The 25507-nt window shown below is 44.1% G+C and overlaps 2 protein-coding genes across 5 annotated transcripts in view; one reads left to right on the top strand and one right to left on the bottom strand.

Annotated features, from left to right (window-relative positions):
- The window catches only part of ZNF106 (zinc finger protein 106), a 64215-nt gene extending 60450 nt beyond the window's left edge, over positions 1-3765 (bottom strand). Inside the window, exon 1 of the mRNA XM_014595517.3 lies at positions 3525-3765. The gene's annotated coding sequence lies outside the window, so the exon portion shown is untranslated. The remainder of the gene's footprint in view (positions 1-3524) is intronic.
- Positions 3766-3834: 69 nt separating this feature from the next.
- Positions 3835-25507, top strand: part of SNAP23 (synaptosome associated protein 23) — a 32805-nt gene continuing 11132 nt past the window's right edge. The window contains exons 1-3 of one of the 4 annotated variants that reach the window (XM_019496509.2): positions 3835-3923; positions 22598-22710; positions 23382-23423. In XM_019496509.2, the coding sequence (XP_019352054.1) occupies positions 22654-22710; positions 23382-23423 (99 nt within the window). In that variant the 5' untranslated portion in view covers positions 3835-3923; positions 22598-22653. Of the gene's footprint in view, positions 3924-4128; positions 4220-4466; positions 4595-22597; positions 22711-23381; positions 23424-25507 lie in introns of those variants that run through there. The other 3 variants (XM_019496510.2, XM_014595523.3, XM_019496508.2) reach the window with 3 other exon arrangements.

The following is a 25507-nucleotide window of genomic DNA, read 5'->3' as shown; positions in this document are numbered from 1 at the left end:
GCTTATGGGAATGCAATGTGGGACAATGTCAAAGGCTTTAGTAATATGGAGATGTACTGCATCTACAGGTTCCATCTCAGCCCTGTCAAAGAAAAAAAAAAACCACATCATTTTTTCTATTACCTTTGGTCAATAAGCCACACATGATGCAGTACATGCTATAGCTTATATGCATCTACACCAGCAAGCTCAAACATTTAAACTGAAGAACAAGAAATCATCCACAAGCTGGACTGTGTTATGCATAGCTTAATATAGACTCTAAATTCTTATCCCATGATCTAGACTATCTTTATATAACCCCTACGTCCCTCAGTGGGTTAAAAGCTTTGTTTAACCGTTTCAACCCTCTTCAATCCACTTTTCCCTCACTCAGCAGTGTTCTCTTCTCTGCTCCCCTTTCCTTATCTCTTGTATTTAAATGACTTTCTTCCTTTCTATTTGGTACCCCTTGTCACAACCCAAGGGTGTGATTTTGTTTGTGTGCGCTTCGGCACTGCTAAATTATTTCCCACCACGAGGAGCTTTCTTTGCAGGGTGCATTTCTTAGTTGCAAAGAGAAATGCACGGTGCAAAGGAGTTCCTGCCACCCGCATGCAAATTTGTGTCCCACTATTGGCCAGTTCTAAATTATTCCCACGTGACGGCTAGTGATTGGCTTGCTAGCCGTATAAGCGGCTTGAGCGGTTTCCGCCCAAGTTGGAGGACTCCACAACTATCAGGAGAAGGAGAACTTCATGTCTCGTGAAGATCTCTAAACGCTGCGGAGCCTATCGGACCCAGCGTATACCTTGAGAAGGCTATAGGGGTCTGATCAACCTCTGGCCTCTCCCCGTCGCCGAACGATCCCTCAACGAACCCCTTCCCTGCGCGCAAGTTCCACGGAGCCTAGCAAACTTCGTGTGAGTGTATCCAGAGCTCTTTCTCCGAGTTGTTTTCTTCGGTTGACACGATGGGCTTGCGTGTTTAGAGCCTTCAACCGGATTGGGCTAGAGGTTCGCGTGGAAGGAACTCTCGTCCGCTTTTCTTCTTTTCTGTCTGTAACTGCAACTCAAGCAAGTTTTCCTGCCTGCACCACGACCATCTTTGGTGTAAGTAAAATAATCTTTAATCAACCGCTAAGCGTCCGTGCCTAATTCTAGTCTGCCGGCCTGCACTCCCCAACCCGCGTGCCAGGGCTGCTGGCCACAGCCCGCGCCGCGCACCCCCGAGAATCTCGGACCGCTCCCGGCCCGCACACCCCTGCTCACTGGGTGGACATTTGTTTGCCTGAGGACAAGAAGCAGCAGCACACCTTGTGCTGCCTGAGATAAACCTATGCTATGTGCCCTCTGGCTTGCGGCAGGTTATGTCAGGTAGGGTAGGGGAGGATTCCAGCAGCCTTACTTGCGGCCCTTGAGGAGTCACAGCTGTGGTGCTCCTGCAGCTGGGAACCTGGCTGGCAGCCAGAGAATGGTTCCAGAAGGCCAAGATCTGGTTTTGGGGGGCACATGCTGCCACCACATGCGCCACTCCACTTTAAGGAGCAGGTTTTTTTGATTCCGCTGCAAGGTAGACAGCATGCAAGTCCATTCATAGTATCTGACAAGGATGTTGTAGCCAACAAAAACTCTATGAACAAGTAAATCTATAAGGTACCACCTTGTCCTGCATTCAAATAAAAGTTAAGTACATTCAGAAGCACCCTAATGAATTGGGGCCTAAAGGGACTATTTTCTCCTCACCTTGTGAGGACAACAGCTAGCCAACTTCTCATACCTGTTATCTCTGCAGTGGTTTCCTGCTTTAATAAAGGTCCCAGCTTCTTATGTTTTCAAAAACAAGCCTCTGATTTTCTCTTAGCTAGACTGAAGAATATTTTAATTACTAGTATAGATGGGGCACAGTAACTTTTCAATACCAAGAAAAGAACAGAAAGGTAAATGATGATATTAGCCTAATGATGCACATGATAGCTATCTGGTGTCTCTTCCATTTTATCTGAAAACAGACTCTTATCTATGGTAGTAGGCTTTTCAGCACCAGTTTGAAAGGATAAAAGAAAAAAAAAATCTCATCACCTGTAGCTACAAATAGTTATGTAATTCAGCATGATCTTGTATATGAGCAAAAATACACATGCCACCTGTAATGTTTTAAATAAAACATACTTTTTTGTAGTCTATGTTTTCTTCTATTGCTTTCAATAACTAGTCCTAAGCAAGGCAACAGGCAAGCAAGAAAAAAAAGTCTGTATCACCCCCTAGTGGCAAATCCATTGCAGAAACATGCAACCACTTAATGATTAAAGGAATCTTAATTAATTCAAATATGCCCCAATCCCCAAGTCCCAATCCTGTAGAGACAAACTTTTAATAAAAAAAATAAGGCCAGCAAGAACTGACTCAGTTTAAGTCTATTTACCTACTCTGTAGGAATGTTGGAAGAATTTATATTTGTAAACAGCTTAAACACAAGAAATGCTAAATATTATTCTATTATTCTAAATATTGCATAAATCAAGGTACAGGTTGATGGCACCTCCTACGCACATATTGCTTCACAAGCAAAATGGGAACTATGAAGTTAAACAGTATTCTGGAAGCTTCAGGACAGACCATTGATTTAACAATACCGTACATATGGAGGGGGAAGAGATGATGCTAAAGCTGTTGTCTTTCACACTTCTTACCAGTACCAAAGGCTAATCAGCAAATAGGCTATGGAGAATAAGTTACCATCTCATCTGTTGCAGCCAATTTCTCCCTACATAAAGTAATGAATGGAGAAATAACAGACTTGACTAGTAAGGGAGGTCCAAGAATAACCCCAGAAACACTTTCCCAACATAACATACTATTCCTCCATGCTCATTTCCTTTGATACGCTCCTCAGAACACATCCGCACCTTGCAATCTGCAAACTTACTTTACACCTTCTCCAGAAAGCATGAGGAAGTGCTTGCTGCATGTAACATTGCTATTTAACTAACCTTTGCATCAACAGAGCAGGTCTCATTCTTGTTTTCTGTGGCATGTGCTTTTTTAGGTTAAGATGTTGGTGTGACAAAGTACAGCTGTAGCTGTGATGGCTTAGACCAGTGATGGTCAACTTTCTGGCAGGCATACCACAAATAAGTCCTGCATCTTTCCCAAGTGCTGCTCCAATCCCCTCCTATGCCCAACCCACTGCTCTGCCTTCTGCTCTCCCCATCCTGTGTTCCCTGCCTGGCTCGCGGCTCCACCCCCGCACACCGGGTGCGGTGTGGCCCGTGGTCCCCCAGCGACCCGCGTGCCACACACGCGCTGCCCGTGCCCCTGTGCCACAGGGACCACCCCTGCCTTACAGAAAAAGCGAGGCGAGGCATGTGTGGGGATCTCCTCCCTAGCCGCCCGCACAGCAGGCAGGGAGGGCCGCCGGGTACGAAGCTTCCTCAGGGGGCGCTGGGGCAGGCGCCCCGCGAAGCCAAAACCCCCGCTTTCCCCAGGACGGAGCCCAGCCGGACCCCGCGCCCACAGCCCTGGCCCCATTCCCGCCAGACTCACAGGCCGCGTCCTCCTCGTCCCACAGCAGAGCGGCGGCCCAGGCCGCCATCACCCGGCGCGGTCCCCAACCGGCGTCTCCCCGCCGCGCGGTGGCGGCGCCGACCCAAAAGGGAACCGCGGCGCGGCGCGAGGAAAGGCCCCCATTCGCTCAGCCAATCGGCCGCGGCGGCGGCGCTCTGCCTGCCGGGATACCCCAGCGCCCGCTAGGAATTGTAGTCCCGGCGACAGGCTGCGTACTCGATCGGGGACGGCCGGGAGGCAGAGGTGACCCGCCCACAGGGCGTTACCGCCAGCAAGCGGGTCTCCGGGACAACGCGCCCAGGGCAGCTCCGGGCGGGACTTCTTGAGCTGTGCCACGTGCAACGATCCTGCGCGAAAGGGGAGGGAGGGAAACAAGAGGTATTGCAGGAGCAACCGGGGGCGCATCCTCATAGCACGAATGGCCGAGCTCTTCTCGGGGTGGGAACTCACGCCGTTCAGCTCCGATCAGGTTCTCCTTGTGCTGGGCCTGGGAAGCGCCACAAGATCATCCCCGCCTGCGGGCAGCCGGCTGCATGGGGACACTGGCGCCTTACTCTGGGGAGCATTGGGAGGGGCTCGAGGACCGCAGGAGCCGCGCACAGCTGAAGGGCGCTCCCGAAAGCGACTGACTGGTGGTCTCCCGGGTCACGCGCTCCTCACAGCCTGCCAGGGAGGTAGGGGCTGAAGAAAGTTGGGCCAGGGATCCCTGGGACACACAGAAAAGCCTTCCAGAAAAACGTCCTGATGCAGCGTAGAGCCGCTCGTTACAGACCAGGCAAAACAGCAAATCGAGTAGCTAGAGCGCAAGTACAGAGGGCTGGGCGCTATATCGGGTGTGGCTTTGGGGCGGTTCCGCCTGCCGCGATAGGCCCCGCCCAGGATGGTGCCCCTCCCTGCCCACCATGTTGAGTGCGGCTCCTCCGAGTGGGCGGGGTTTCCGCTTCCGGCAGCGGCGGTCTGCGACTCGGTGCGGCGAGCGATGGGCTGTTAAAGCGGTGGCAGTGGCGGTACTTTCACTTACGGCCCAGCCTCGAGGGCGGCAGCGGTAGGTGAGAGGTGCCTGTTGTCGGTGGAGCCGGGACCGGGACCGGGGTTTGCCTTCCCGCCTGCTCCGCCGGGGGGAGGAGGCGCGGAGGTGGCGGGTCACGCTGCCTCGGGCGAGCAACAGCCTCTGGGCTTGGGCGGGGGTCGGTTGCGGTTCCGCCGGCCCCTGCTGCGGTGCTTTTGCGCGGGCTGTGAACGGGTCGAGCCGTCCCGGGGCCCGTGCGGGCTGCTGGCCCCTGCGGCGCGCCCCCCGTCCCGTGTACTGGAGAAGCCGAGCGGCCTCCTGTGCCTCCGCCGTGGTGGGAGCGCTGCTGCGCCCACACCTGCTCCTCCGCCGCCACAGGAGAGGGGCTGCCGGGTCCCCTCGGGTCTGTAACCTCTCTGGTGTTGCCTTCGGGAGCAGGCTCCAGGGGACGTGATACCAGGGATCCCAAGCCTGCTCGGGCCAGTGTTTCTCTCTGCGCTCTTGAGCAGCAGTTCCCAACTTCTTTTTTTTTAAATGCCAATGGCTGGTGCCCCTCACTCCCACCCCCCTGCCTCCATCTCCATGTGTGGGCACAGCCAACCCTAGGGGGATGCGGGCCCCGGGGCAAATCAGCCTGTGCGGGGCTGTTGGACCCCTGCAAAGGTAGGGCACAGCAGTGCCATAGCAATTAAACTTGGCGCTGGGGCCAAGCAAATCCAGAGCGCCTGGGACAAGCCGCTTTTCAGCAGAGGAGGAGTCTGCAGGGAGGGTTGGGGGTTGGTGGGTAGTGGCCAGATGCTTCTTCTGCGGCAGGGGGCTGAGCCACCAGCTCCAGGCAGGCCCTACGGGAGACGTGTGGTTGCTCTGCCCAGCTCTACAGAGCCCCCCAAAGCATGGGGGTCAGGGCGGTTGCCCTGATTCGCCCTACCCAAGGGATGGCTCTGTATGTGGGGCACAATGGGAGGTGTAAAGGGCTGCCTGGGAGCCCTCCATGCCCCACAAGCTGGAGCTCTGCCAGCCTGCAAGGGAAAAGCCACCGTTTCCCATGTGTCTTTCCTTTAAAGGACAATCCAATTTTAGAACTTGTTGGTGACCCTTTCATATATTCTTGTGACTGACTTTTGGGTCATGACTCATAGGTTGATAAACGCTGCTTTTGAGGACCAAGCAGCTCCTTAGGAAGGCTTATCAGGACCAAGGGAGAGGGCCTGCCCTAGGGCTGCCTGCTGCTGAGGCAGCTCTTTGGCCTGAGGTGTTCTTCAACAGGGGCTGGCAAGTGGCGCAAAGACATTCTTAATGGAGCTCTTGTTTCTAAACTTGAGCACCATGAGCGATGGTCTTCACTAGTGCGTTTTGAGGCAGCAACAGCAGCTAGCAACGTGTGTAAAATCCTTGTGTAATGATTGGATACCAGCCAACTGGGAGAGGACTCTTGACGCAAGTTATTGGCTTTCCCAGCAGCAAACCTTGACTGGACACATGTGAAGCTGAGCACATTAACGTGTTACCCGGAAGAGATGGCATTACCAGTGCCTATTCTTCAAGCTCTCTACTCTGTGCAGTGTGTTCAGGAAATGAATAAGTGAAGCCTGGGAGGGTGCAGAGTAGTGTGTGTGGTTTTTTTGTGTTGTCTCAGCTGTCCTGTCTGTTTAGATAAGGGACAGTAGCTGGCATGGGGGAAGGGATTTTAACACCTCGTATTACCCATATGGATATGAGCAGAGGACTGAGGTTTTTTTTTCTAACAAAAGCAGAATTCTTCTAACTTCAGTTCATGCAGGAGTTGAGCCTCCTGCTCATGTGTACTGGTCATGAAGGACCAAGGCCTAGGCCCTCTGTTGTCAGTTGAAAATAGGTGATTGAACTTGTAGTAATACTTGGCATTTTTAACTTCAGATCTGTCCAGACATCAATTTGCTGATTCATTGTGCATTTCTTTGAGGAAGGGTTCTTTACTTTGCCGGAAGGGAAACTGAGACATGGGTAGTTATGGCACACCTGAGGCCATAAAAACTTGCTGAGTTTTACCCTTTGGGAGGCCCTGGCTTCCACTCTGTGACTGGAGCAATTAGATCATGTTGGTTTTCTATTTGCTGTCCTTATTTTCTAATGGGAACCCTTCTCTATAAACACAGGCTGCATCTGTCAGTCATACCTGTAGGCACACCCATCAGGAGGTATTGTTTAGACTAGTGGTTCTCAACCTTTTTTGTACCAGAAACCATTTGTAAACATTGATGGCCAAGCGCCAGGCCCCTGTGTGTGGGGCAGGGCAGGTTGTGTGGGAGGCATGGGCATCAGGTTGGAACTCTGCAAGGGAAAAGCCAAGGTTTCCCACGTTTTTCTCCTTTTTGAAGGAGAATCCATTTTTTAAGTTTTTGTTTATGATCTTTTTTTATATTCTTGCGACCAACAGATTGAGAAACACGGGTTTAGACTTTGGTGTTAGCTGCCTGTTTCCTTTCCCTTTTCCTTACCTCCTGGTGCTTTCACAGAATTTTGCTGGAAATCAACAAGTTAGTCTCTCAAAGAACCCTATTTACTCTTTCAAAAATTGTTTATTAGAAAATCCACCAGATTAAACAAAGGTTAATTGGTTGTTTTCATTTAAGCTGGTCCAATAACTATACAATAATTCCATGCACACTTTTAAATGTGTTAGTAAGCCCTTCTTTTCTTTCTTTCCCAGAATCAAGGGAGAAATCATGCTTACTTTGGACTCCTGAAATTTTTCTCTGTCTAGATGTATAGTTGATGCCTTCGAAAGGGACAGTTGGCTGAATGAGCCTGTTTCTGTTTTGACAATTTCTTAGTGTTATAGCTCCTTTGGCAATCTCTCACAGTCGAGGAGCATTGTCTTCCGTGATTCTTGTGTGTCCAAAGTTAGCATTATAACTGGTATGAAACCCTTGACTGCTTTTTACAAGCTTTAAGACCATAAGACAGTCTGTTCCAGCTCTAAGTGACATGGCCAGCACATTATTCCTTTTGAATTTTGTTTTTAACTTGATCATCAATAGAAGTATAGGTTCTTAATGCTTGGTGACAAAGCACCCTACCAGAAATCTCTTTACATGGGTATTTTTTGAGTCCTGATCAAGTCACTTTCTTAATCTTCTTTTGGGTTAAGCGTAGGGCTTTTTTAATAACGTGATGCTATAAGGAAATCTCTGCAGACCTTGAATCATTATTGCGGGTTTCTTAATTTTTTTCAATTCAAGCATCCATCTGAAAGTACAGACACAAGACATAAACAGTATTTTAGCAATGAGCTCATTTAATACTGTATGAAGAGGTATTACCTCCTTTCTATTTGACATCAATCGGGGAAATAACTAAGTAGTTCCTGGTACACAGGAAACTTTTAACTAAAAATTAGTCATAAAACTGCCATTATCTGAAATGTACATGAGACATCTGACCAGTTGCAGGTTGCCATAACCTTTCAAAGCCAGGACTGTCTAGGAATCTGGTACCACAGAGTATCCAAAAAGCACCATAAGACTGTAGCTTGAGTATATAACTCTAGTTCTGGGTTGTGACAAGTTTTATATAGCTGCTCATCATTCTGATTTTTGTTTGGACAAATATTAACTAATATGGCTTTTCTTGGATAGAAACTTATTTTCTGTTAAGAGGGGAAAGGCAGTACTTGGATAGGAACAGTTAAGGAAAAAAGACTCTTCCTGAAGACTTAAACATCTGTTTTAGTGTTTAAAAAAAACAAAAAAAAAACCAACTTGAAGAATGAGCCAACTTTTTATTAGGTAATTTATGAGGTTGAGTCATTTAAAGATGTAAAAACTTCCCTTGCAGTAAGTTTTAACAGTGGTAAACTATGTGTCTTTAGAATTTTTGCTTGTCAAGGTTGATCAAGTAATTTCCTTAATTTTATAATTTTCTGAATTGAGCAGATTTGGTTACACCAAAAGGAAACCAACCATAAATCCAAGTCTCTAGAAATATGTACATGGTGAATGCATTTTGTTGAACTTTTGTGTTGGATGCCTAACAGATTTAAAGCTTGTTGGCATTACCTTATGATAGTCTGATGGCCTACGAACAGATTATTCAAAATGCCCTTGGCTTCTGGAGTCTCGGAGGAAAAATGAGGAAACCAGTTAGACTGTAGTAAGTAAATAGCAGCAGCATCCCTGGTGAATTAAAGAGCAAGAAGGACTACATCACTAGGTATCTAGTAAAGTTGGATGGGATTTTTCTCTCTCTCAATAGAGGCCAAAAAGAGAACTTCTTAGTCTCGTATTTTGGAGTAGTGTGTTGCTGAGGGAGAATTTCTCATCTCCCCTTCCCCTTCTCCCCACAGTCATTGGGATCCTGGTGTTTCTAAACACGGAATACTATTTTGTGATACCTAAAATAGGTGAAAAATCAAGTCTGCCAAAGCATTCACTCTTAAATTAAGAAGTAAAATAACAAAGAATTTGCATGGAATACTATCAAGCTCTCCCAGAATACACTGGGACTACAATTTCTGACTATTTTTGTGGGTCAGAATAAGCCTGGCAAATAAATTATTTGAAACTTTAAATTATGAGAGGAAATAGCAAATATTAACTTCTAACATTATCCATGACAATGTGGGATATATAGTGTTCTTTGTGAAGCAAAACATTGCTTTAACATCAATTAATAATAGTAACAGTTTTTTGTTGGGTTTTTTTTTTTTACAAAAGGGGGGCAGCATGTTTGTGCATGCAATTTTAACCCTCTCCTATTTTACCAATATGTTTCAAGTGTAACCCAGCAGGGGAACTTCTTCAGATAAATATTTTAATTCTCTCATGTTTACCTTTTTTATTTATTATTCACTTCTGTTGTTGTTCACTAGGAATTCAACTGTCTTCCCCCATCTATTGACTGCTGAACTGCCATTGGAAGCTCAAAACTTACTGATTACTAGTAACCTGGCTTTGCACTTGAAATTTATAACCAGAGGTGAAAATCCCGTAGCCAGCCCTTGAGTATGGAGTGTCTCCTTGCAAGATCATTCTGTAAGATTTCCCAACTGAGAGAGACTAGGCCAGTGGTTCTTGACCTCATTATTAAGGTAACTCCTAGAAAATGCCAGCTAGCTTTTGGGGTTATTGGTTGTAGCCGTGTTTGTCTAAGGACATAAGCAGGCAAGGTTCTTTAGGTAGATGTGATATCTTTTATTAGACCAACTAAATAGTTGGGGGGGGGGAAAAAGTTCTTTGCAAGCTTTCAGGCACAAACACTCTTCCTCAGGCAGCTAGCTTTCACTCATTTTGGGACTACAGAAAAATTATAGAGGAAAGAACTTGGAAAAACTAAAACAGGTAAGAATGTTTGTTGGGTTTTTTTGATTCTGTGAATTCCTACTTGAAATCTCTGGGTACATCTTGTGAATTGTATACAGGCATATGTCTGCCTAACTGTCCTAATACTGTTTGGTGCACTGGTTGAGAACACTTGGTCTAGGCAAATCAATTTATACTTTTGGAAATAGTGCTCTCATGCATGGCAAAGTTACTAAACCTTATGGTTCCAGCATTAAGAAGCTGACCGCATTGTCTTGCTCCACCCTCCAACAGCTGTTGTATTTCTTGGACAAAAAAAATCTTCCTTTCCCGTCATGTTGGCTTGCATCTAGATAATGGGTTCCCTTTTCCTTGCTAGGAAATATTCTTGTTATGTTGTTGTGCTGTTATTGTGGAACAAGTATAAAAGTATGGCTTGTTCTCTGCTCTTGGTGATTATCAGTGGGGGAGGAAGAGCCTGTGATAGCTGCATTTCTGGTGAGGACTATCAGAGCAGATAAAGGTTGGAGGGGGGAAGAAGAATGTTGGTAAGAGGCTTCTTATCAGAGGCATGGCTTTGAGGAGGAATGTGGCTAGGGAACTAATGTGCTAACTGTCTTGCTTGAATCTGTAAGGTTTGTCCTAGAATGGAAATGCATAACTGTTGCAACCTAAGGTGCAAGGGCAATCGGATGTGACTTAATGTGTGACTGCAGTTGCACAAAATCACTCTTAATAGGCTTTCTTAGCCTGATTGGAATATGGATTTGCAAGGATCTATGGGTTAGAAAATTAGCAGAATTTCAATATGTAGGATAAGCTGCTTTATGTTTTGGACAGCACAGTTTGAGTTTGCTCTTCTAACTAGCTTTCAAAGACCAGGGAGTAAGGGGTTGGAGAAAGGGTTTTAAGATGCACTAGCATTGAGCAGATCTTGTGCAATTGTGAACACAGCTACCCATAATGTGGAAGCCCCTTAGTTTGTATGCCTCAAATGCTTACAGTGAATCAAGATTAGCCTGGGAGGACTGTGTAGTAAACTCCCTATTTCAAGGTCTTTCAGTACTTGTAGGTGGTCTATTATTTAAGACAGCAGCTCAATTGAGATTTGTCAAATGCAGTTTTGGAAAATCAACTGAGAATTTTCTGAGTCTGATTCTGAAATAGCAAATCCCTAGAAATTTAGATCAGGGACTAAGTGAATTGGGAAAACTACAGTTGTGGAAGTTACGGGAGGTTAGCTTTTTTGTATTAACTAAAAATTGTGTGCCCATGGACTGGAAACAAGCAGGAAAGATAACAAAATACTACCCCCAATTGCATAATAAATAATTGACATCTGGCTAAGCAAAATGTCATTGTCAGTTGCTGAAGTTGAGAGTTTAGCAGGGAAATGCCCATCTGGGGGGACTCCAAAATGCTGCAAGGATGGATGTTCTGATATTTGAGCATGGGATGGAAGAAATCTCCATCACAAGCTGACACCAAAGTTTAAGTAGAAGATTTATATCTATAAGCTGCTATTGGTATTGGTCATGTTAAATATTCTTGTCATGCTGGATTTACCTTATGAAAGTAGTTTTTTAGTTTTGATCAATATTTGAAGAGCAACTCCCTTGTTACACTTCTGAACTTGATCAGTTACTTGTAGCTGGTCTCATCCATGAGATCAAGCTCTACATCTTTATGAAAGTTTGAACAAGCTACATTACTGATTATTATTCCAGGGCTTGGCATACAACCTATATACTCCCTAATGTTAAATACAGTGGCAATTTTAGATGTGGCCAAAAAAAATCTTTCAGGTGGCTTCTGATCTGTAGGTTTTGAGAGCCCCAAAAGGAGGACTTGCATCTAATATCCAGAAATGTTCTCACAACTTTAATTTTCACTGAATTCCTTTAAATATTGCTGTGCTAGCATGTAAAAACCAGCAAATGAAAGAGTAGCCTCTTAGCTGAGTGAAATGACACTAAAATATTCCTAGGTGTTTTTTTTTCTTTAAGTGGGTGTGTGTGTGCATAGTCATGCTTTTGTAGCCATGCCAATACAGCTGTTCATAGAATCAAGGCTTACGGGAATTTAAATGTAGTGTTACACACTCCCTTTAGGAAAAGATGCCCAAAAATTGCCAGCTAGATTTGGCTTTAAAAATCAGCTTAGTTCTGGTTCAAATTCTTTCAGAACCAGAGATTTGAGAGTTGGCTTAAATGTGAGGCTTCAGAATTTGCCTGCCTGGAAACTGGAGTTCTCATGCTGAAGCATACACACAAAATTAAGGGTTCTAGGAACAGAATAAAAGATGTCTTATTAAGCACAGAATCTAATTTACCATTCTAAATATGGAATGCTGTTTAAAGAAACTTAATTACTGCTGCCTTGCTACTTTAGTGAAATATAACTGTAAAATGTTTGGGTTAGTACAATATATGGCATTTTATCGACATCTTGGAGGCCATTTTACTCAGGTTCTTTCAGACTCTAAGGGATAGAGGTCATATAAGATATTTTGGCACAGGAGAATTGATTTAATGATGGCATAGCTTAAGAGGCTATGTGGATAGAAGTTGCTACAGGTCAGTCGCATAATACATGCATTTAACTTGCGCAAATTCAACTATAGGCGGGGTGGGAGGGGCGGCAGGGCTTGAGTTTACCTGGAGGCCCATTACAGCGGTGACAGCCGCTGCCTCCAAAACCTCCCGCTATTGCCATGGAGCCGTGCCTGGAGCTGTGTGGCCGGCCACCAGGCGGCAGTGGCAGTGTGCTGGTAGCCGGGTGACACGCAGCCATCCACACCACCACCCTGCGCTGCGCTGCTGCTGCCGGCTGCACAGCTCTAAGTACGGCTCCGCAGCAGAGGGAGGTTTTGGAGGCAGAGGCAGTCACCGCTGGCAGTGTGGTGGTGGCCGGGCGGCACGCAGCCATCCTCACCACCACCACACACTGCACCGCCGCTGCTGCCGGCCGCACAGCTCTAAGTATGGCTCCGCGGCGGCGGGAGGTTTTGGAGGCAGAGGCAGTCGCCACTAGTCAAATCACCGGTACAGTAATACGTGATTTGACTATACATGATTTTCGCGTTACGCACTGACTTGAGAACCTAACCCCCGCGTAAGATGCGACTGACCTGTATACATTTGATTGATTCTATACCACTTCTCAAACAAGGCTGGAGGCAGTTTATAATAAAGCTGCAAGGAACAGATAAAATAATAAACTATAATAAGAATTCATGAATTCTGTCCTTGGGCCCATATTGTTCAACATCTTCATTAATGATGTGGACATTGGATTCAGAAGTGGACTGGCCAAGTTTGCCGATGACACCAAACTTTGGGGTAAAGCATCCACACCAGAAGACAGGAGGGCAATCTGGGCTGACTTGGACAGGCTCAGCAAATGGGTGGACAAGAACCTGATGGTGTTTAACACTGAAATGCAAGGTTTTCCACCTTGGGAGGAAAAACCTGCAGCATCCTTATAGACTCAGCAGTGCTACACTAACTAGCACGATGGAAGAGAGAGACTTGGGGGTCATCATTGACCGCAAGATGAACATGAGCCTGCAATGTGATGCTGCAGCTAGTAAAGCGAGCAAAACGTTGGCTTGCATCCATAGATGCTTCTCAAGCAAATCCCAGGACGTCATTCTCCCGTTGTACTAGTCCTTGTTGAGGCTGCAGCTGGAGTACTGCGTCCAGTTTTGGGCTCCACAATTCAAAAAGGATGTGGAGAAGCTTGAGAGAGTGTAGAGGAGAGCCACGCTCATGATCAGAGGTCAGGAAAACAGACCTTACAAAGACAGGCTGAGAGCTGTGGGGCTCTTTAGCCTGGAAAAGCACAGGCTCAGGGGTGATCTGATGGCCACCTATAAGTTTATCAGGGGTGAGCACCAGTATCTGGGGGAATGTTTGTTCACCCCAAGCGCCCCAAGGGATGACGAGGTCGAATGGTTACAAACTCGTGCAAGACCATTTCGGGCTGGACATAAGGAAGAATTTCTTTACTGTCCGAGCCCCCAACGTCTGGAACAGCGTGCCATCGGAGGCGGTTCAAGCACCTACATTGAACACCTTCAAGAGTAAATTGGATGCTTATCTTGCTGGGATTCTATGACCCCAGCTGACTTCCTGCCTTTCGGGCAGGGGGCTGGACTCTATGACCTTCCAAGGTCCCTTCCAGCCCTAATGTCTATAGAAAAATCTATGAATTCTTATTAATTTTGCTTGACTGTTTAGATTTACTTTTTTCAGGAATGAAGCAGAAGCGCTTATCAAAACTCCTGCTGGAACTTTTTTTTTGTAAATAGCTTTTCCCCATCTAAGGAGTGAGGGAAGTTATACTCATTAGGCTTTTCAGGTTTCATATTTTCTCATCTGTGGAAAAGTGATTGATTAGGAAACCTGTTAAGAGAAGAGCCCTCTTTCCATGAAAGAGCTAAAGGTGTATGTATATACCAAACCATACACACAATTTATGTAGTTTCTGACTGAAATTAGTTTTTATTTGACATAGTTTAACCTTGAAAATAAAGTCCTGTTCAGTTGCATAGTAAACATGTTTTCTCTAACCTTGTAGCACATGGACGTTTTGCTGCCTTTGAAGAGAGATGTACAGGTTTCCCCTTGCTTTATGCGGGTTCTGTATGTGTAAATTTGCTCTTACGTGATGACCCTTTTTATACCAAGAAGTCGTTATATGCAAGGTGAATTCAGTCTTATGCGATCGGTGTGGTGGAAGCCCGCAGTCAGCTGCTTTGTGCGCTGCACTGTGGGAGTGATGTGCACCAAAATATAGTCTCCTGTGTGGATCTGTGCTTCTCCTGTTATCTGCAATGTGTTTCTGTAGTTGCCATCCCCACTTTGATAGTTCCCTGTGCTTGTGTGAACTGTCTGCTGTTGTGAGTACCAAAATTGTTTTGTAAAAGTGGTAGGCATGGGTCTGGGGGTCAGTACGGTCAAGGTCTTGAAAAGTATCCCTATTTGTTATGTTGTAAAGTGGGTTCCCTTTATGCATATTTGAGCTATGCACCGTTATGCTGTACATGTGTTCCTGCAAAAAGTGAGGGGAAACCTGTATTGAAAAAAACTGAACAGGTTAAAAGCATATTTCAGTTTTTGTTCATATTCTGTACTTAAGCCAAGATGAGAATTTTCTCTTTCAGCAGTTGTTGCCACTTACTAAAGTCCATCAAGGGCTTGCTCTTTGTGAAGTCTTCAAACTTTTTGTGCAAAATAAACACTTATGACTAGAGGTGCAGCGATGCATCAGTCTGATATTGGCTTGGCACTGATATGAAGAAAATTGACTATATTGGAAATCAGCCAGATGTGGCCAATTAAATTCAGCCTATAAATGCCTGTGCCTGTGCACAGCTGCAGCGCAGCACACAGGCAGCGAGGAGCAGAGCGTGGTTGGTAAGTTCATTGTGGGGAGAGGGAAGGAGTGGGGCAGATCAACACTGCCTACAGTGAGGGAAGAGAGTGGGGCTGGGGTAGGCACTTCCCAGCCAGGGTGGGGTGGGCACAGGACTGGGAGTGGCTTGTCTGCTTGTCCAGCAGTTCCTGCTGCTTGTCTGGGGGGGGCATGTACTCCATGATCTGCATGGGGTGGGCTGCAGCTATGGGCTGGGGGCTGCGCTTGCAGCACCTCTGGCACCTGCACCGAGCACAGCAGTGTGGCCCCCATCCACAGCCCACAGATGCAGCCTGCCCAGCCTGCCCCACACAGATCTGGGGGCACACAACCTTTCTTTCCTCCCTAGCTGGGCAGAGCCTACTCCAGCCCCACTCCTCGGTCACCATGGGGGGGTGTTGATCTGCCTCCCCTCCCCTTTCCTCCCCCTTCCACCACAACAGACTTGCCAGCTGCACACAGCTGTATCAGAAATCAGTTTGGTATCGGCCAATATGCCTCCTTAAAAATTGGCTACTGGTATTGGCCCCCAAAATCTCTATCAGTGCGCCCCTACTTATGACCCTTGAAAGGCTTTCTAAGCATCGAGTCAACCCCTAAGATTTAAGGAATTCATTCCTTGTGCTTTATGGATGTCTGGGAACTTTCCTCATCTTGTGTTCAGAGCTAATCATTCCATTTTCCTTCTGAAAACAGCAATGTGCTATTCTGATGTAATAGAAGTATCTGTAGTTTGTGTTTCATAGTTGGTAGGGTCGGAAGGGACCTGAGCATCAAGTCCGACCCCCTGCTATGGCAGGAAAGAGTACTGGGGTCAAATGACCCCGGCCAGGTGTTCATGCAGCCTCCTTTTGAAGACCCCCAGGGTAGGAGTGAGCACCACTTCCCTTAGAAGTTGGTTCCAGATCCTAGCCGCCCTGACAGTGAAGTAGCACCTCCTGATATCTAGCCTGAATCTACCCTCTGCCAGCTTGTGACCATTATTTCTTGTCACTCCTGGGAGTGCTCCGGGGAACAGGGACTCCCTCCATTTTTGAGAGGGCTTGAACTGTAACATAGAAGGTGCTGAAAATGGATGTTGTGCATCAGCATTGCAAAAGTAAGTAGCTGCTTGGTTGACCAAGCAGTATAAACTGGTATAGAATTTTTTTTTTTTTTTTAAGACGTAGTCACTTAAATAACATTTAATAATTGAACAATTAGTTGTGTGACTTTTTCCAGTCCAGGAGCCTAACCTCATAGGTGCAAAGTCCATTTTGTTACCTACCAGCCACCTTTTCACACTCCTATCTCAGTGGGGTTCCTTATTTTGTCAGAGTTGAGGTACAAACTTACTTCCCCATGTATATTTCTTCTGGGCTTCAGTAGATATTAAAAAAACAACTCTGACCTTCAGGTGACTGCTGCTTACACTAAGAGCCAACGTTAAATAGTTAAAACTCTAAAAGCCAAGTTTGTCATCTTATACTTAGTTCAGTAAAGAAATCTATGCTTTACCTGCTAAAACCTAGATTGGATCACTTATCAAATAATTTTTTTCTATTTTGAAAACATATCTGAGGGGTTTTGTGTTCTGTAACTTGTGGGTTGAAACTAAATTGCTACAATATCTCTAATTAGAAATGGTGTACTTTGTAGTACTGTTTGTTCATTGGAGTTGCAAAGTGAGGACATCACTATATGGCAGGGGTATCAAACACACAACCTGTGAGCTGGATCTTCCCTTTGCCTGCAGAGGTGGGTCATGTGGGCCATGTAGCTTCACAGGATGTCCAACCTACGTGTTCTTTTCCTTCTCCCTCCCCCTTCTCTTTCTGAAAACACTTACTGTCTCTTTGTAATGATTTCTTGTGGATAGTTGCTAAATGTGTCATTCAGTGTAAGGTATGTACACTTCAGGTTCAAAGGAATCTTGGAGAATACTTGGATAAGGGTGGAATGGGTGATTCCCTTGTTAACGCTTACTTTGGAGAAGATGCATAGCATTTTTGGTGTGCTCTGGGTCTGTACCACAGTAATAGCCTGCCCTGCTTCAAATGCAGAAATGTGGTGATGTTGCCTTGGGTTATCCCTAGTAGCTGTTCTCAAGTATATAGCCACTCAAGGCTTTGATCTGCAACAGAGGAACTCCCTGGAGTATCTACCAAGCATATTTTCCAAGTTGAAAATGTATTACTAGCGCTGGGAGGGGAATGTCCTTGCTGAGTCTCACTGCTGTATAGGTATGTCTACTATATCTTCTTTTTTTTTCTTTAAAGATTGGATTTCCTTGGTGTCAAGTTTGTTAGGTTAGTTTCCAGTTGTTTTGGAATAGATATGTTTGTGGTGAAACTATGGGAACTGTAGGCTATTACTCTAGTTCTGAGTTACTCAAATAAGTAGGCAGAGCTGAGGAAGCTGAGCTCTGTTGAGAAACCACTTCGTTCCCGAAGTAGCTATGGCCAAAGCAGGAAATAAAGTTTGCCTAACAGCTGTTACTTTCAAACCATTGTCTAGTACTAAATACCGCTCTCAATTTCATCCCCTATCGGCAAGCTAAATCAGAACCTCCCTCTTCACAGGAATGAGGGAATAACTAGGTTTTGTTTTGTTTTGTTTTAAAGCAAGTTTTAGCATTGCAAATGGAAGGCTGTCTCTTTAGGGTGAGGGATTAATCAGGTTGTTGGGCAGACCAGAACTTGCAATTGAGTTTTGACTAAGAGTTGACACAACTTTAAGTTTAAGAAACTGTCAGCAATCCATTATGTAACATTAAAGGGGCATTGGCTCAGTGCTGTCTGGGGGAGAGGGGGGAACCCCCAAAAAACACCTCTTTAGTTTGACAAAGATAATGCTTAAAACTGTTTTAAACCAGCTAAACTGACTTTCAATAAGAAAATGTTACAATTAATTAAAATGTTACAAAAAATAATGGTCTCTAAATTTTTTTTTAATATTCCACAAAGGTCTCAAACTAAGTTGAATTTTCATGCTTCATATAATAAAAACAGCCATCAGAACGCATGCTGTTAGTGTAGCTGAGGCTTCTGAAGAAGAAGCTTACATTTTTTTAAAGTTTGGTACTTGTATTCAAAGAAAAAGTAAGCTGAATATTTAATTATTCACACCACTTTGGGTTAAATTTGTAACTTTCAATATTGTATAAATAGTTTTACCCTACAGTTTCCCTCTACTTTAAAGCCCTGCTAAGTGCCCATGACTACTTATTTTGTTCAGGAATGTGTCAGTCGAAAGAGTAATGACAAAAGTTCATAGCAGATAATGTTACATTTGCATATCTATAGTTCAGAAGAAAGAGAGACCCAATCCTGCAGTTCTTTGAACAGCAAAGAGGGAATTTTTGGGACACGAACAAAGTGAGGGGGCAGTGGGAAGCCATTTGAATGAGATGTCACGGGGAAACATGCAAGGGTAGGAATAACCAGGATGAAGACTTCCTTGATTCTGAATGAATGACAAATGCAAATTACTTCAGAATCAGAAGTAAGGAATCATGTCTTATCACAGATTTGAAGACTGTTTCTTTTCTTTATAATAATGGGTATCACATGCCAAGTATTCCTTCAGATCTGGTAGGACTTCCTCAACTGAAAATTGCAAAGCATATGGTTTAAAAACTTAAAGTGAAGAGAGGGAAAGATGAGCTAGACCTACATCAGTATTCATTCCTTCAGACTTTTTTTTTTTTTTTTTTGAGGCTTGAATATAAGCCCCCTTCTAGAAAGAGGCTAGCCCACAATCTGTTTTAAAGGTGAATGAAGTTGAACACACAGCACAGCAGGACCAAAAAGGAGTGATTCATGATGGCTGGTCAGTTATTCCTAATAATCCTGGCATAGTCCTTTTGTATATCAATAGGATAGATTTCCCACCCTAGTCACCAGGGGACACTGGGAGTAATCATAACACCTAAAAATGCCTTGCTCTAGAAGCTAACAAAGAAGAAAATTAAAGTGCACTTTGAGAAGAGTTTTCTCGGTGACCATGTGGGAAGTTCTACAAGAGCCAAGAAGAAGCAAAAGATCATGACTCTTCAAGCTGTTGTGCCTCACTTCACGAACTGTTGGGAAAATGGTGTATCTAATTCTGAAATCTACTGCTAATAAAGTTGTACAGCTTGAGGAATACTTACCAAAACACCAGGCTCTACTTCTTGCAGTCTCTTTGCAGCATTTGACTAGGCTGTTGTTTACAAGAGCTTGTGCATCTCTGATTTTAGTTGATCTATAACAGCAGTGTATGGCCCATGGGCTGGATCATGCCTTCAGCAGCTCAGGGAATTTGACCCCTTGACTGGAGCATGCTACCAAGGAGGAATCTCCAAGATCTTATTGCCTGCCATATTCAGTTAATTCTCTGAAGCAGGGGAAGTGCCCCCAGGGTTGCAAGAAATGACCCTCAGTGGCAAAAGGTTACCAATCCTTGGTTTGAGATGCAAATTTACCTTATCTTCTGTCCACCTTGACAACTGTAAGGCATCCCAACTGCCAGGGGAAACAAGATGGGGACAGCCAAGTGGCATGCCTTTAAATCTTTTTTTAGTTTTACATGGAAAAATTTAAGTTCGACTTTCAGAACAACATTTTCAAAATTATCAGCAAGACAGCTGTACAAAGAGGCAAACCACCTGTGTTGGCAACTAAAACCAAGAGCAGTTGCTTTCAACTCGCTTCAGATTAAGCATGCCACAACTAGAGATATAGCATGTGACTACTTGTATATAACAAATATCTACCAATGGTTCTCAGTCTCATTAGACTTGAGGCTGGGAAGTCAGAGAGACCACACAGTGTTCTTAATACTATGGATTCCTATTTGAAATCTCTGGCGCATCATGTGAATCATACTTTCACACCTCACAACACTGTGGCACTCTGGGGCATTCTTGAAAGGATCTCAAGGCACCCTGGTTGGGAATCATTGCCATATGTGAAGCTGATCAAATCTGTATTTAGCAATTGCCTGACCCTAGCACACTTGCTAGCCTCACTTCATCCTCAATACACTGGGGGGGCGGGGTTCATTGCAAGACAAAATGCTGCTTTACAGCAGATTTTGTAAGAAATTGATTGTAACTTGCCCCGATAATGCTGTTTCAGGTATATAAAAGTGCTTACCCTAATTATTTTTGTTGGATTATGAGGATGAATATAAAACTAGCAACATGGTGGTCTTTTTTTTGACAAAGTGTCTAGAACTAGAAGTCTTATATTTGACTCATCTGTGAAAATGCTACAACATCTGTTTGAGTAGAAAGAATTTTCCAGTTCTAGTTTCATCCAAGATAAATTTAAGGACCAGGTTGGGGATCCAGAAAATGAATAAATTTTAATACGCTATAAAATACTTAATGCCAAAGTAGGTGAAAGAGCCAGCTTCTGAATCAGAGTTTTGAAGAATAAAATGTAATGTACCATGAAACTTTCTGTTTTACTTTTCATAGGTTACATTTATTTAAGAATATTGCAAGCAGGACTTTCTTTAAACATAACATGGTTTGGTTTTTGTTTTGTTTTTAAATCTGTAGTGGTCACTTTCACTAAACATTGTATCTGACTTTTTTTGGCATTTTGATTTTTGAGTATGCATGTAGAATATGATACAAGAAGAATTGGTTTGATTTCTTTAAGTTGTACCTAATACCTATACAGAACTTTTGTATTGTCATTTGGCAATTCAAAAAAAAAAAAAAATTCTATGTAGACCTGGATACACATTTTAAAAACATCATTTATATAACCTTTAATAATGACATCTGTGTTCCAAAGTAGAACAGCCTTTTAGCAAAGCTTTGAAAGACATTTGTCCAAAATTCAGTTAAAACCGTGATGGTTTAAATTGGGGTAAGCCAGTAGTTTAAAACCACAGTAGTCAAAACTGTCCAACCCCACATGGAAATGCCAGGGTACAAAGAACATTAAGATGAAGTTGCTACTTTATGCCAAAGCTTATTTGATCTAAATCATCCTTTAGATTACTCTGAGCTTTCCTCATTAAGCGGCTTTTTATATTATGCATGCCTGATGGCTGGATTGCAAAGGCTGTGCCCACTCTTTCACCCATTCCATTATTTTCTCATAATAAAAGACTACTTTGGGTGGTAGAAATTATGTTTGGCAGCATGCTGAGTACCTTTTCATTTACCTAGGAGAGAGAAGAATGTTTTTTGATTAAGGGTTATCATCTCCTGTGGGGAAAGAGGTACCAGAATCTGTTCCAAAAAATCTGTCCAGTAGTTTGAAAGCCCTATCATTTGGCAGTTACATATTTTATACATATAAAGCAAACCATTTGTTTGTACAAACCAAATACGGTAAATTTAAGGTCTAAAGCAACAAATTGGGAAGACTTGGCAGCAGTTAGTTGGCCTCTGCCCTGTAGTGGAATCCAAATGAAATCTGGTTATCACAAAAAAAGTCAATACCCCCAAGTCAGAATGAAAAGTTAGTTAATTGGGACTCTAACTTGGAGTTAAGGTTGTTCTTCTGTAATTCTTTTCCTTTAGCTAAAATGTTGCAACAGAAAAATACTCTGCCGTTACTCTTCTTTTTTTACCATTGTTGAAACTTTCAATCTGAAAAACAATTCAGAGTAGGAACAAAGACAGTGTATACTGCTCTGCTCTTTCAAAAGAAGGATGGGTTGGTTTGGGGTCTTTTTTTCTTTTCCTTTTTCTTTAAGGTTACTACTAGAACCACTGCAGATGGAGCTAACAATGTTCTCCAAGTATGTCATATCTTGGATTAAACTGATGAAGAAGACTGTAGACAGCCTTCATAGGCAAAGCTTTTAAAGACTTGGTGTTATCTTGGTGGCTTAGTTTGTAGGTAAGAACCTGTAACAATTTAAATTTAGTTGACCCTGGGGGAAACTACTTGCGCAACCTGTTGTTCAGCATTAGTTGGGGGAGATGGATATCATGTAGGGGTAACTACTTATGAAAACATCATCCAGTATTTAATATGTTCCTTCCTTGTAGGGCTGAAATCCAGTGGCAGTGGAAATCTAATAATAGTACAATTTTGATAGTGGCTAGTTGTAGCAAAGAGGAACATGAGGGTGGATGGCAGCCCTGTTTCCTGACTTGTCACTCTTTCCAGTGTTGGAGCACATAAATTAATACCTCCTGTTCAGTCCCTCCTAGTCTAAACAAATGCTGTACTGTGCAAAAGGAAGTAAGGAAACTTTTGGTCTTTCACATGTACTGCAAACACGGAGGTCAAAGAGGCACTTTTCAGTCCTCTCTTCAGCTGAAAAGTCTGTGGAAGCAGCCTGTTGTGACGAATCCATATCATCTGCATACATTTGCTTTCTTATAGGTAAATGTTTTGTTTTTATTCTTGCAGAGAGAAAACAGCCCTTCTTAATTCTTGATCAGCTGGCTATAACATAACATTTTACCATGGCAGAAATGTCTCCGGAAGAAATTCAGATGAGGGCCAACCAGGTCACTGATGAGGTAAATGACTTGCCAAGACTCTTTTGGTAATGATTTGTAATCTCTGAGAACAGTAAAATCTAGATCAGTAAGATGAGCTTTGAAAAGAGCGGGCAAGGCAAAATCAAATATCCTAAACTTGCAGCTTACTTACCTGGTTTGGAAACTTTAGCTGCGATGACCAAAATATTTCTTAAACAGGTGCCTGAACCTAGGCTCCTAACTTGCCTCTTGGAATCTGCCTGACTTTAAAGAAATAAAAGAGCAAAGCCCCCAACAGCTGTCACAAGGGTGAGAAAAGGCTCAGCACTCAGGCTGGTAAACTAAGCTGGTTCCTAAAGATAAAATTTTAAAAGCCTGGATTTTGAAAGCATTTGTTCTTGAAAATTTTGGTTTAGCTGTAGTGTAATCTTCATCGACTTGCCCCAAAGTGCAGCTCTTATTGCAGAACATGGCAGTAATCAATGCTGTCTCTGACTTTAGCAAGTACTAAGAAATGAGCTTGACTCATGGAAAAGGACTTGAAATCATTATAATCCTGACAGGTTCTTAAAGTTGCTTTTTACATTGGCAAAGTTATTGAAAGTTGGTGTACTTGACTATTATGTTGTAGTGAGCTGTTTAATGTTTGAATAATTTGTTAATCCTCTTACAACATGAGCTTGACCAAATGAAATTTGCTTTCTTTCTAGTCTTTGGAAAGCACGAGGAGAATTCTTGGCTTGGCTGTTGAGGTAAGAAAATGTTCAAGTTAATCCAAGGAAACACCATTACTCTAGAAAAATGAGGTTATTTGGAGAAAATGTTTGATAAGCTTTTGGGCACAAAGCATTATTTGGGTAGCTTTATGTAAAAACAAGCTCATGGGCCACATGAAGCATTTGAAGCCTATGAGCTTGTTTCTTCCTCCTTGTCAAATCCATGCAAAGTGACAGTAGTTTGAGAGAGACTTCATTACTAGATATTTAACAACTTGGATATGGAGAAGAGAAGGCTCTATATACAATCTACTTCTCAGCATAGGTTTCATGTATGCCTAACAGGTTGAAGAGATTAACTTCCTCCTAGCAGACTTCCTGTTCTGCAAAGTGGTTTGTGCGCTTGAATATTGTAGATTGTAAGGTATAGGCAGCTCCCTGTTTTGGCTGGGTGGATCTTGTGTGAATGATCATTGTAGTTGACGCATATCATTCCTTTTGTTTCTAACTGCACTGAAGTAGTTTACTGCTTTGTGAACAGGTTTGGTTTTTTTTTTGGTTTTTTTTTCCATTCTGAGATGATGGGGAGACCTAAAACAATAAAGACTTGAAGATTTTCTTGCCCCCATGGTTGAGAGGAGCTATAAAGATGACTCTTCACTGTGAGGACCTGAGTTGAGATTCAGGAGATGATACAAAATGGGGACCTATGTTGGCAGTCTCGTGCTGCCAGACTTCGTAGGAAAGAGAGGCTGGCACCAGTTCTTCTGATTTTTACGCTAGTGCAAGATGTTGAGTACTAGAATCTGGTACTGATACCAGACTTCTTCTGCACTTGTAGTTCAAAGTTCCTTTTTAAAAAAAATACCTTTTTAAGCAATCATCAGAAACCTAAATTTGCCTTGGCATAGTATGTTTTAGCCTAATAAGCTCATGCTAAGCTATGGTTACTTAAAATTACGTGTCCTTAATGTCCACTTTTAGACACTGATCCCTTCAGACACTGATTTCTCCAGTGCCAGGACTGTTCTTGAGTTTATCTGGCTCTAAAATTGAGAAGAGGATGACTGATCCTTCAAACAGCTGATGCAGGGTCCAGAGACTGAACTTAGATTGGGCAGTTCTCTTGCAGCAAAATTCAATTTTTTCTTTTTCTGGTCTCAGTGAAGGCCTCAAACATTAAGCAGTAGTGGAAAGTGAAGGTTATGGGGGTAGAATACGCTAAAACCAACTTTCGAAACACAGTGCATCCATGTTTCACACTTTAAAAGAGTGAGTCAGCATGTTTAAGAGAAGAGGTGAGGGAGGGCAGATCAAGTTCTCCACAGTGAGGGAGGGAGTAGGGCTGGGGCAGGGGCTGCACAGCCAGGGCAGGGCACAGGACAGTCATGGTTGCTCGTCCAGGGATGGAGGGAGGGGGGTGGCTCCCTGCTGCTGTGCACACCCCCGGAGGAGGCATGTGGGGGGGCCCCCTCAGATTTGTGCACAGACTGAGGGTAGGCTGTGGGATTGGGGCTGCACCAACTTCTTCCTGGCTGGGGGAGGGCTGGGCTGGGGTGCTGCCAGGAGGAAGGGGGTATGGGGTGGGCTACATCCACCCCAGAATTTGCCATAGCCACCCTTGCAGCCCCCACCCCCACTGGGAAGGAGCTGGTACAGCCCCTGGCCCTGAGTCCGCAGTGGGTAGCCCACCCTCGCCCTGTGCCCAAATCCATGGGGCACATGCCACCCTCCCCCCCCCCAATGCTGCCTGTGGGGGTGCACACAATGGCGGGAGTACCCCCCTTCCCTGCTCTGCCCCACTCCCTCCAACACCATCAGGGCCTTGATCTGCCCCCACCATGCCGTTCCTCGCCTACAGACTTACCAGCCAAATGCTGCTCTCCAAGCTGCCGGGCTGCATACCGGCTATCAGACTATTTATGTCTGGTTAATAATAGGCCATTGGTATTGTCCAAAAAAATTATTTATCAGTGCATCACTGCTTTTAGCTCAAGACTTTTAAAACGCTGCACAAATATTTGAAGAAGGCTGGTAATAGCAATGCCATTTCCACCAAAATTTACAGCATTGTCACTGCAAAAATGTACAGATTTAGAGGTCATTATTTGTCAAGTATG

This window comes from Alligator mississippiensis, chromosome 2, assembly GCF_030867095.1.
Source record: "Alligator mississippiensis isolate rAllMis1 chromosome 2, rAllMis1, whole genome shotgun sequence".
NCBI lineage: Eukaryota > Metazoa > Chordata > Crocodylia > Alligatoridae > Alligator > Alligator mississippiensis.
This window is presented reverse-complemented; position numbering and strand designations above follow the sequence as displayed.